This window comes from Salvelinus sp. IW2-2015, linkage group LG18 (genome assembly GCF_002910315.2).
Source record: "Salvelinus sp. IW2-2015 linkage group LG18, ASM291031v2, whole genome shotgun sequence".
Taxonomy (NCBI): Eukaryota; Metazoa; Chordata; class Actinopteri; order Salmoniformes; family Salmonidae; genus Salvelinus; species Salvelinus sp. IW2-2015.
This window is the reverse complement of record NC_036858.1, coordinates 43008004-43020620: the sequence shown is the minus strand read 5'-3', so window position 1 is coordinate 43020620 and position 12617 is coordinate 43008004. Positions and strand designations below refer to the sequence as shown.

General features: G+C 42.0%; 1 protein-coding gene across 33 annotated transcripts in view; it reads left to right on the top strand.

Annotated features, from left to right (window-relative positions):
• LOC111977620 (ankyrin-3) overlaps positions 1-12617 on the top strand; it is a 150528-nt gene that overhangs the window by 92541 nt on the left and 45370 nt on the right. For 15 of the 33 annotated variants that reach the window (XM_070448531.1, XM_070448530.1, XM_070448532.1 and 12 more), the window contains 7 exons: positions 630-702; positions 932-988; positions 4513-4636; positions 10171-10273; positions 11189-11239; positions 11775-11881; positions 12471-12503. In XM_070448531.1, the coding sequence (XP_070304632.1) occupies positions 630-702; positions 932-988; positions 4513-4636; positions 10171-10273; positions 11189-11239; positions 11775-11881; positions 12471-12503 (548 nt within the window). Of the gene's footprint in view, positions 1-629; positions 703-931; positions 989-2972; positions 3574-4512; positions 4637-10170; positions 10274-11188; positions 11240-11774; positions 11882-12470; positions 12504-12617 lie in introns of those variants that run through there. The other 18 variants (XM_070448527.1, XM_070448519.1, XM_070448524.1 and 15 more) reach the window with 10 other exon arrangements.

The following is a 12617-nucleotide window of genomic DNA, read 5'->3' as shown; positions in this document are numbered from 1 at the left end:
AGTTATCACACGTGAGACACCTTGCAGTGCGTACTGTAACGTGCTGATCTCTCTCTGTGTTAATGTGTTATGGTAATGCAAAGCAAATATCGATTTGCATTCCTAGTGTATGTATGTAAAACAAATGAAAATCCAGACTAGTGGTCTGTCTCTATGTACAGTATTTGTTACAGTCATCTGACCATGTGCTTGGAGTTCACTAACCTTATGTGTTCATCTGTGTGTGTGGTGATTTATAAGTACAGAATAAATTAATAAACATTTGTTCATTCCTCTGATGAAATTGGGCTGAATCCTAACATGAGGTCTGAAAATACTGTACAACTCAAACCTTGAAATCACTGGATGAGTTACTAATGTGTATCTCAAATTAGTACTTGGCACTGAAACAGTATACACGAGTAACTGCATGTGATTCCACAAATTCTCTCGCACATGTTTAATAGTGACCTGTATGAAACGGACAGATTGAATCTCCTGGTGCTCCTCAAATAGCCCCTGAGACCTGATCTGTCCACGTGTCAGGAGGGATTTATTAATAGTGACACCCAGGGCCAAGCAGAGGTCACTGGATACAGTAGCATTCATATACATTACTCATGTCTCACTCTTTCCTCTTTTATCACCAGACTACAACAGAAAAACACAAAATGAACGTCCCCGAGACCATGAACGAGTTTCTGGACATGTCTGAAGATGAAGGTATGAGTATATGTGACGATGTGACTGTTTCAAAACTTCCCTTCTAACCTAAGCCGTGCATTCCCCCATGAGCTGACAGTGAAATAGTGTGTTTGGATCCTCGCCAGTTAGGGTTGATCTGTGTTTTGTGTATGCAGAGCATGTGTGGATGCATCTCATATTTGTGAAAGTGTGCCATTTGACGTGTCTTATTAACATCCGATTTACTGTATGTATTCAAATCACACAGTTAAGGCTAATGTGCCGGAAATTCTCAATGAGGACTGTATTTCAGATGTTGACGAAGGTATTTGCCCCATTTTTCTACGCAGTAGTTTTATGTATGTTTCACTCTTTTCACGTAAACCCATTCCTTCACCTGCGCCTCACCCGTTGGAAACCGAAACCAACTCACCACATTGCTGATACATTGCTTCACTAACTGTCTGCTGTTGCTTGAGGTTTGCCCGGCTATCTGGAACATAATAGCCAGAATACACCTCTTTCTCTCTGCTTACTTTCACTGAAATCCAGCTTTCTCTGAGTACCTTGCTTGAGCTATGTATCCGCAGTGGATGTCACTGGCTGAATCATTGTCTCCAAATGTAAATCAGCAGAGAAAGTAAGCACTGGACACAAATTAAGTTTGTGTGTGAGCTTTTGGACTTTTCTTTTGCTTGCGATAAGATATGTTAGGTGTGACCTATCTGCAGTCATTCTGGTTACACTGCATGTAGCTAAGTATTCGGGCCCTAGAGCAATTTGCTATAAAGGATAGGCCTTCCTTCTGTAAAGCTGAATTAACTTGTGTCTTTTCCCACATTCATTATGGGTCATTTAACTTTGTTGCCAAAATACCATGCATGGTAGTTACATGGTATTTCAATATATTTGGTAACAATACAATCATTATTATACATTACTTGCAACTACACAGAAACTGTACATGCAACAACTGAACTAGTAAAGTGTGTGGGACAAATCAAGTGTTGTTACATGTTAACTGACCTCAAGTTGCATTTTTATGCTGAGTGGATGGATGAATACCAATGTATCGGTAGTTGTTAAGACAAAACTTAATATCATAGAACTGCCCATTTCAGTTATCACCAAGTGCTTGGGAAGCAATAAACGGACTCCACTGTAAAATGGATGAGTTTTTCCATGGAGTGTTGCAGAGGAAACTGTAGAGAGGGGTGTCGGGTTTCTGTGTCAGATGATACTGCTGGACTCAACAAGTTCCACACACTCACCTGGCGACTGATCAGAGGTGGTGCTTACTTTGTCTACACTGGGGCTGATAAACACATACTGCAATGTTTACTGCTCTCAGTGTTCAGGTTATCATCACAGTTTACTACGTTGCTAAATGGCCTTAAGTGTAAGACCGACCAAGGCAGCTATGTTGAAAAGTCTTACTGAACAATGGTGTTACATCTGGCCATACATTACACCAGTAATCCTAGACAGTCAGTCCACAGTGCATGTCATAGTCTGGACAGAAAAAGTTTACATCTCTCCAAATCTCTTTATCTGGAGGGRAATCTAATTGGCCATGACAGGTCACTCCTGTCCTGCTGTAATCAGAGTGGCACGCTGATTCCATTACCCGTTCCTTAGATCATGTCTAAAGTCCTCACAGCATTCTTCTGGGATCAGTGTCCACAGCACAGACCCTAGGTAGAAAATAACAATATATATATATAGTACCAGTCAAAAGTTTGAACACACCTACTCATTCAAGGGTTTTTCTTTATTTTTTACTAATAACGCCAAGAGTGTGCAAAGCTGTCATCAAGGCAAAGGGGGGCTACTTTGAAGAATCTCAAATATAGAATATATTTTGATTTCGTCTAACACTTTTTTTGTTACTATACATGATTCCATATGTGTTATTTCATAGTTTTGATGTCTTCACTATTATTCTACAATGTCAAAGGTTTGGACACACCTACTCACTCAAGGGTTTTTCTTGATTTTTACTATTTTCTACATATATATATATATATATATACTTATTTTCAGCCTAGTATAACCACAGGATATAAATCTATATGAGTGTAAAAGTGGTCACCAGTCATAATTGTTGCCTAATTATCCCTAACACCAAACTACAAAAATGTGTTGATTTAGAGGAGTAATAACTTGAAGTGTAGGCTACTTTGAGATACAAAAAGATGCACCAATTATCAGTTTTGGTCCACCCATTTGGAATGCAGCCAGATTTCCACCGTCCACCCCCTCCTCAGGAAAAACAATCCTGGAGGGGTTCCAGTGGGTTGTCCTTCAAAGCCTTTTTCTCCCTCCAGTCTCACCAAACGGAGTTTATCCCCGTCCTAAAATAAGTACCTCTCTATCCCTCTGCCGCTGTGTTTTTGGTGCCATTCAGCCTACACCTTGACGGAGATGCTAGCTTATCCGGACGGATAGACTTTATCTCCAAATCCAATGAGATGAGCTTTCACTGAGCCGACTAGATGCATTAGCAAAGCAAACTCTCTTGTTCCGACCTTAAATGGCTTCCACTTTTACTTTTTCGCTCAGGGATTTACTCTACCGGGAAAAGTCTGCATAGTTTGAATTTTGTTTGCAGCACGAAACGGAAGAGCAGCGGCAGGGGTGCAGTTTGCCCCTACACTAGCAACAACTGCAGCAGTTACAATAAGTAGGCTTTCGGGTAGTAGTCCTTTGCTGTAAAATAGCCAAACCTGACAGTTCAACCTCGGACCTTTTTTCAGCTGCAACCACATGACTGCATGGGATTTATTTTCTACCTCATTCGTCTCGCTCTGGATTTATTGGGGGAAGTTATTCTGTTCTGCGGATAATTGGAATATAAAGACCAACACGGGAATCTAATAAGAGTGGTGACAGACATGGCAGTTTTTCTATGTAAGTCATAAAGGCTAGGCTGTAGTTTATGGATAGTTGCTGTCGAATGGATTTTACACGGGGAATTGGTGCATAAAGCCATTTCGTAGTTGTGTGGCAGAATGCAGCACTATTCCGTTGAATGTTGTAGGCTACAGGGTAGCTGAGGCGGGAGCCGTGTGAGAGAGAGCAAGCTGGGAGAGGGAGAAGATATTTGTTCATGCTGGCTTGGCTTGCTATAACGTTATATTCTTCAGTAGTCCACTGCATTAGCTTTGAAAAACCTACTCACGTTTGATGTTATACAGTCAGTGAGCGAATGGGACCGTATTTGAATCAAATGTAGCAAAGAGCTGTAGAGACATTGCAGCCCATCTGAGCAAGAGTGCGGCAGAGGTAGGACTGCTGGGGGGAGGGGCTGCGGTGGAAGAGTGAAGTGTTTGTTGCAGGCTGGAGTCGGGGAGAAGGGGATAGATTGTCGCTACAAGGAGATAGATTGTCGCTACAAGGACTGCTGTCTTATTTCTCCTTGATAATCGAGTTGCTCTCGCGGCTTGAGTTCTGCTAGCGTTTAACACTCTCGCTTTCTGGCTATAGTGTCAATACAAACTGCGTTTGGTTTTACTGGACAGGAGAGCTATGCTGCAAGTAGCTTTTCTCTATCTCCAAGCTAATGGACTTCGTTAGCCTGTGAATAGATTGTAATGGATTTATTACTATTGTCATTCATTTCAAGTAGCCTAGAGCTGAGTAGCTGTTATTTATTTTCACTATAGCCCAATGTGTAGCCCACCAACTGAGCATAGGGCCTAGTAGACTTACTGGTCCACTAGTTATCAGACTGACACTGATCAATTATTCAAGGCCTCTTATAAAGCTGTGGTAGGGTTTTTCTAGGAGTACCACAACGCTCTTTTACCGGATTGCCTTTGAAATATTGATGAGGGACTTTTCCACCAGGTGAGGATGCAATGACCGGAGACACTGACAAATATCTGCGGCCCCAGGACCTCAAGGAGCTGGGGGACGACTCTCTTCCGCAGGAGGGCTACATGGGGTTCAGCATAGGAGTCCGCTCAGCGAGGTATGTGACCCTATTATGACATTATATGCTCTTGATTGTGATGTCATGTTTGGCATTGCTACTGTGTTTGTTCATTCTATACACACCGGTTTAAGATGTGCTGATGTGTTGATGATGCTGTACATATGGGAGCAGTGAAATTCGAAGAAGTAGTGGTCATCTAAGTTTTCTTCATAATAACATATGTTATAAAGATGTAATGAATATGCAATATTGCTGGTTCAGCATGACATCATGATTCAGTCGTTTTTTATTTTTTACGGGCCATAGCATAACTATTGTTCACCGTCACTGATACCTACACTTATACTGTACAGTGCGTTGGGAAAGTATTCAGACCCCTTGACTTTTGCCACATTTTGATATGTTTCAGCCTCATTCTAAAATGGATTAAATAGATTTTTCCTCATCAATCTACACACTACCCCATAATGACAAAGAAAATCTTTGCACATTTTTTCAACAAAAAAACCTTAAATATCACATTTACGTAAGTATGCAGACCTTTTACTCAGTACCTTATTGAAGCACCTTTGGCAGCGATCTTCTTGGGTATGACGCTAGAAGCTGGGCACACCTCTGTCAGGTTGGATGGGGAGCGTCTCTGCACAGTTATTTTCAGGTCTCTCCGGGTTTAAGACCGGGATCTGGCTGGGCCACTCAAGGACATTCAYWGACWTGTCCTGAAGCCACTCCCTCATTGTCTTGGCTGTGTGCTTAGGGTCGTTGTCCTGTTGAAAGGTGAACCTTCGCCCCAGTATGAGGTCCTGAGCAATCTGGAGCAGGTTTTCATCAAGGATCTCTCTGTACTTTGCTCCGTTCATCTTTCCTGACTAGTCTCCCAGTCCCTGCTGCTGAAAAACATCCCCACAGCATGATGCTGCCACCACCATGCTTCACCGTAGGGATGGTGCCAGGTTTCCGCCAGACATGACGCTTGGCATTCAGGCCAAAGAATCCAATCTTGGTTTCATCAGACCAGAGAATCTTGTTTCTTATGGTCTGAGAATCCTTTAGGTGCCTTTTGGCTAACTCCAAGCTGGCTGTCATGTGCCTTTTACTGTAGAGTGGCTTCCGTCTGGCCACTGTACCATATAGGCCTGATTGGTGGAGTGCTACAGAGATGGTTGTCCTTCTGGAAGATTTTCCCATCTCCACAGAGGAACTCTGGAGCTCTGTCAAGAGTGACCATTGGGTTCTTGGTCATCTCCCTGACCAAGGCCCTTCTCCCTCGATTGCTCAGTTTGGCCGTTTGGAAACAGCATGCACCTGAGCTCAATTTTGAGTCTCAAAGCAAAGGGTCTGAATACTTATGTAAATAACGTATTTCTGTTTTTATTTGTAATACATTTTCTCTTTGTCATTATGGGGTATTGTGTGTAGATTGAGGAGGATTTTTATTTATTTAACCCGTTTTAAAATAAGGCTGTAACGTAACAAAATGTGGAAAAAGTCAAAGGGTCTGAATACTTTCCAAATGCGCTGTACATTCTGCCTTTGGTCAGATATGTATACATTATTTCCCAGTACAGTATTCAAAGAGAGGATAACTTGCTGTAGGCTAAGAGTTGAGTGCCCAGCAGAAAACTGGCAAGTTTGGCTGAAAATACATCACCACATTAGATGAGTATTGTGTATCCCACAGCACATCATTGGCCATCTATTGTGGTGCCCCTGACAGCTGGCAAATGCATAGTGATGCTTGACTGACTAAAAACAACAACAGTGTCAGCCTGTCAGCCTGTCAGGAAGCAGCACACTGTCGAACAAAACAGCCCAGAAAACAGAACCACTGTTTGTCTCATCATGAAATAAGTGTTCAATCAGCTTTTAAGCAATAATGGATGTCAGATTTGTATAATGTTTATCACATCATGTCACAAAGTCAATATGAGGCGTGACCTCACTTCAGCTCTTCCTTGTTTGATCAATCAAGGCAAGGGGTTTGAATTGGGCTGTGCCATTTTTATAGTCTCTAGAGAAGCGTTCGAAAGTTCAAAGGTTACAGTGATGACTGTTCAAATCAAGTGCTTTCTCTCATAAGGTATTGCATCTAGTGTATAAACTATGCCATCATTTACTATCCTGTATATTGTGCTATGAGAAACTTCTATCATTCTTCTGTTATTTTAATTGCAGAGTAAACCGGTTGAATATGTGTGGTGAAAAGATATTGCTGGATATGTTATGCTTTATTATTTCAGTCAGTTATTGTATTGATTGATTAATGTACTGTGCTGAGCAGCTTCTTTCTTTTCCCCTTACCTTTCTGTTTATGACGTCGGCCTTGCGTGGTCTGCGCATGGACTCTCTACACACACACACACACACACACACACACACACACACACACACACACACACACACACACACACACACACACACACACACACACACACACACACACACACACACACACACACACACACACCTGTCTCTTATACACATCTAGATGTGTATAAGAGACAGCACACACACACACACACACACACACACACACACACACACACACACACAGAGAGACTATGAGCCCAGGCTTGGAGCATGCCCCATGCAAAAGCAGAGCATCGATGTCACATGAAAATAAAAACACAGCACCTCTGCTTTGACGTTTTAAAATGCTTTGCTTTTCACCACTCTACTTTTCTTTTCCTTGTTTCTTTCTTGCACTCTGTCTGTTTCTCACTCTAGCCCTAGGATCAGGTAAGAGCAGAAAGCACATTTCACAAAACACATTTCTCTCCCCTGACCCATCCTCATTGTGACTTCATGAACCATTGTCATTCTTTGTGTGGTATATTTACACAGTTTATTGGTGACTTATTATTTGGAAAACTTATTTTGAGCTCACTAATATTTTCCATTGACACGTTCGCCTTATTTTCTCATCAGTAAATAGAAACCCCTCATCATTTGCAAATAAACCAAGTCATATTTAACACAAGTTATGAATAGAGTAGACATGAGAAAATAAAAGCGACAATTATATGTTGTGACTTAATAATGACATGTGCTTGTGTTTACGTTTATTAACCCAACTTTTTGTATAGTGGTGTGGTTTGAGGTGACACCCTACCCTTTAGATTTTTTTTTAAGGTGCCACTTTTTGTAACTTCCAGGGATCAATATGTTTCAGTCAATTTTCAATCAATTTGACATATTTTAATCCTAAAAAATGACCTACTCTAGTATGCAGAGATGGAAACTTCAAGGCCAAAGAATGCCTTGTTATCTAACAATCCCACATTGACCTATCTGACAAATAACAGACCAATAGCAAGCACACGCACACACACACACACACAGCACACACACACACAGATACACATTTGCCTTGGAACTATATAATAAATGACAGAGTAAGGATGGTCGAGCAACGATAGCAATGATCCGCACAACCAAGTCGTTGAGCTGACTTAGATAAGCAAATATTCACTATCTTTCTAGATCAAATAACACTGCCTCATCTTAAAATGTGGAGAGAGAGTGAGAGTGAAAAAGAGAGGATGAGAGAAAGCAGAAAGCAGTGAGAGAAATGTGCAACGCAGTGTTCAGAATAGCAACGAGGGAAGGGGTGAGGGACAGAGGCAGATTGATCAAGGCCACTGAGAGGCATGAAATGGTACATAAAGAAGCCGGAAGGAGAAAGTGAGGGAGTAAAATAAAGGAAGGGAGAAGGCTTCCACTAAGTGAAAATGTCATTGTAAACAACTCTGTACAAATAAAACAAAATGGAATTGAATTGGCGAGAGAAAGATTGGGGGAAAGGAGGAAAGAGAGAGGGAAGGAGAGAAGAAGGAAAGCTGTGAAGAGAAAACACAGGCATCACCACAGAGAGAGTAAGCCAGGGGTTCCCAAACGTTTCTGGCCTGCAACCCCATTTAAAAAAATAAATTAAAAAAATTTGTGACCCCACCATGTAAAGAAAGTGATGTAATCAACGGCCAGCGATTTGTTTTTTTAATTAAGGCTTTGACATTCTGTTAGAAATCAGTCTCAGGCCAGTATCTTAAAGAAGTGTGGGTTGAAGTGACTGAAATGCATCAGAAAAGTACTGGGAAGTCCATTGATAATGTTGTTTCCCCCCCAGTTTGATTTAGTGCCTAGTCTTGTCCACTCTGTTCTATTTAGTCAACAAACAGAAACCGATCTGTTTATTACACCCGCGTATAGCTGCTACCAGAGGTTACTGACATAACGGTTAGGTTCTATGAACTAAGCACCAAAAACAAATCTGAGTTTATCTCGCGACCCCATTTTCAAATCAGGCGACCCCACATGAGGCCGTGACCCCTAGTTTGGGAAACACTGGAGTAGGCAAAGCAGATTTGTGATGTCAGTCCATTCAGGCAGTGGAGTTGCTTAGAAACTTCAGCTGCAGTGCTGAATAAAGGACTTCTCTCTGTGCTGAATAGCATGCCCAATCAAACACTCTGCAGTTTTTCTCTCCCTCTCTCTACGCACGTATACACACACACACACACACCCACACACCCACACACGGCAACCACACACACACACACACACACACACACACACACACCACACACACACACACACACACACACACACACACACACACACACACACACACACACACACATACACAATACAGTGCAGCCCTACACATTTGACTAGGTTATACACACACTTCTTCTGAGAAGACACCTCTAGAAGCGTGTGTGTATACTCACAAACAGTGTAGGGCTACACTGTTTTAAACAGTCAAGTAAGAAGATTGGCTTTTTCTCACAAAGGGGAGCAGCCTAGTCAGTGTGTCTTCATCTGCAACACCAGGCAAACATCAACAACACAGCAAGCAAGACGGAGCAGACCGCCATCTCTGTAGCACCCAAACTAACACATCCAAGTCATCTGAGAAATGAAAGACACAGAACTTTGCCCATCGCAAAACAAATGTTTAATTGAATTAGCTACATTATTTTAACTGAATACAAAWTAGGATACTTCAAAGTAGTTCAAGATTATTTTTAGGAACCGTTATAACTAAATATTTATTTAATAAACATAAAGAATCCAGATGTTTTAGTGACGGAATGGAATTCCTCAAAGTTGGTTCCGTACTCTATGTACTGTAGTGTAGTTAACACATTCTTTGTTTGTTAGTAGATCAAATTGATTCTCCACCCAGTGTCCTCTCTGAAACATCTACAGTAGTCAGACTGTATTTGACCTCACGTCAGTGTTCATGATACACAGACACAAATACAACTCCTTTATCTCTCCTTCTCTCCCTCTGTCTTTCTGTCTCTCTCACTCCCTCTCTCCCTCTCAGTAAAAACTGACCTCCTTCTCATTTCCATCTCTGAATAGCTCCTATCTACRTAGCTATCCCCTACCGTGGGACTCTAATCTTGCTCTGCACTATATACAGTACATTGTACAGTACCATTCCGTTCCCTGGAGGTTGCATGCAGTAATGGATTCTTTTTTTTACTTTTGCTTTTCTTTTGGTTTGGGCCTGCTGTTCATTGTCACCCGCTGTGTTGCGTGGTAACATTTAAACACCCCAGCCTCCGCTCCTTCAGTTCGGATAGGTCCAACACCCTCAACCGCAGCTCCTACGCACGGGACAGCATGACGATAGAGGAGATCCTCGCCCCGACCAAGGACACAGTACGTCCTCCTAACATCCTCACACCACCTTTTCCTTTACCCCTTTCTTGTCTCTATCCTCTTTCTGTGGTCACTCTCTCGGTTTCTCTGTGTCACTCTCTTCCTCCTCTCTTCTCCTTTTTATGTTTTTGTCAAGGGCATTGCGTTTAAAAAAAAAAAGAAGTGAACTCTGAGATGGGGTTAGTGATGGATTTGGCCTCCCCCATGGTCACATTTTATTCCCAATTGCCTATTTCGGGCTTTTTCATTAGTTTAGTTTATGTTTGGCACTTACAGTCCTGAGGCTGTGTAMGACAATTTCTGTAAGAGCTTATTCAAACTTCTCTGTGGCTTCTTTAAGATTTCCAGCTGCCTTGGGGAATCCACACTGCAGTGTTTGTCCTAAAACAAGTTTTGGTGATCACAATGCAGGATCTAAAACAGGAACTTTAACCTGATGTACTGTAAACAGTATTTGCAACTTCACTGAAATCACATTTGACAAACACACGTGGGTCAAAGGGCAGCCAGGTATTTGAATGCATGTCAAATCTTGTTCTCTCATATTGTTCAAAAATAGTTTCCTCCAACTTGGTTGTTAAAACTGATTAAACAGATGTGTCCTGTGCTTTTTCAACGGCTTGAGACATCATGCCCTATAGTTGATCTGTTTCATATGATCACATGTATCATTCTTGGGATTTGGTGATGTTTGTGGCACTATCACATCTACGTATCACAAATAAGGTTGCCTTTGTGATAGTATCACTCTTTGCTAAAGCAGAAATCTCGTGGGAAAGGCCACTGCAGCCTCTTCTCACTGTATGAGTTGTTGTATGACTAGGGACTGGTAGAGAAATCTCAAGACTCTTCAACTGTTGTTCCTCGAGAGGAGTCCCCTTTGTGATTTCACTTCTGCCTCTTTTTCCTCTAAAGCTTCAGAGTGTGTGTAAAGACCTTTCCTACTTGGTTGACCCTCTCAATAAGGTATATGATGTCAATAGATGGTCTCCTCGCTCTGCTCACTCTCCATGACCATCTCTCTGGCTCCATTCATGTTTGTTTGTTTGAGCTCTGAAATTCTCATTCCGTTCATTGGTCCTCATCTCAGTGAGGTAAATAGTTATTTATTTCCCCATGCGACATCTGGTCACTGTAAATTCCCAMTTTTTTTTTTCATTTTTATACAAACAAATTATTGTTTCAGTTTGGAAGTTTGCCACTTTTTGTGGTTCAAATGGTTAATCATATTCAGCATGTTTCATCGAGGTGATATTGAATGTTTTAGATGACAAAAACATATTTCTGTGAGACACTGTATCTCTGAGTCCTGTTAGATCACTCGTCTGTAGGGGTAAGAGGTCATATTCTCTTATTATGTGTTAGGAATGCAGAAGGTCATTAAACGTGTCACCTCTAATGTCTATCTGCAGATCAGTGAGGGTCACCGTCAGGTTAGGTCATAAACCATTAAGTCTCCTTCCGAACTCACCTGTTGACCCTCCTCCTGCATCTTCCACAGCACCTGGCTGTAACCCGAGACTACGATGCAGAGTGTCTGAGGCGTTACAGCTGGACCCCAGACACCATGGACCACAGCAACACTGTGTCCAGCCCCATTCACTCAGGGTAAGAACCAGCCATCTCCCAACCAGTCTGACACCCAGCCACAGCTGCTGTAGCTCTAGCCATGTCAGACAGGGTCTACTGCTAATCCAGACACAGGAGAATTTGACTCTACATACTCCATTTTATCAGCCCAAGAAAGACCCAGCTAGCAGTTGTCTGCAGTGACACACTGTTAGGAGTTTTTCCTTTCTGCAGTCTCTTGTGCAATTTCAATTTGCTGAGCCACGGTGATGAATAGTTTGAGGGAAGTCACCCTCACATACAGTAGATAATGGACTTGCGCTGTAGACTACATGATTTAGTCTTATTGGAAATGCTCGAGAGTCCAATGTCCTGGGCCGAGTACAGATGGAAGATATTTTGTGTTTTGTCAGGTCTCATGTACTGGGGTTTCTGGCCCTTTCAATGCCCTACATTTTTTCCAGTTCTCCTGTATTTCAGTCCCTCTCTTTTATTTCTGTACCATCTTTTTATTCTTTTTTTGACTGACACGGTGAAATGCGTCAGACCCTAACAAACTAAATTGATTGTGCTGTATTACTAAATGGAGTTTTTTGCCTCCTGCATTGTTTTGGTCTTTATTTTGCAGCGTGTCCTCCCCGCTCCCTCAGTATGACTCCAGGTGATGATTGTGTCTGGTGATGTCACCATGATGTCACAGTGATGTCACAGTTTCCACTACTTCCTCTTTCCTCCTATGTTTCTGTGCTTGTGTCATCTGTGTGGTCTGGTCTCT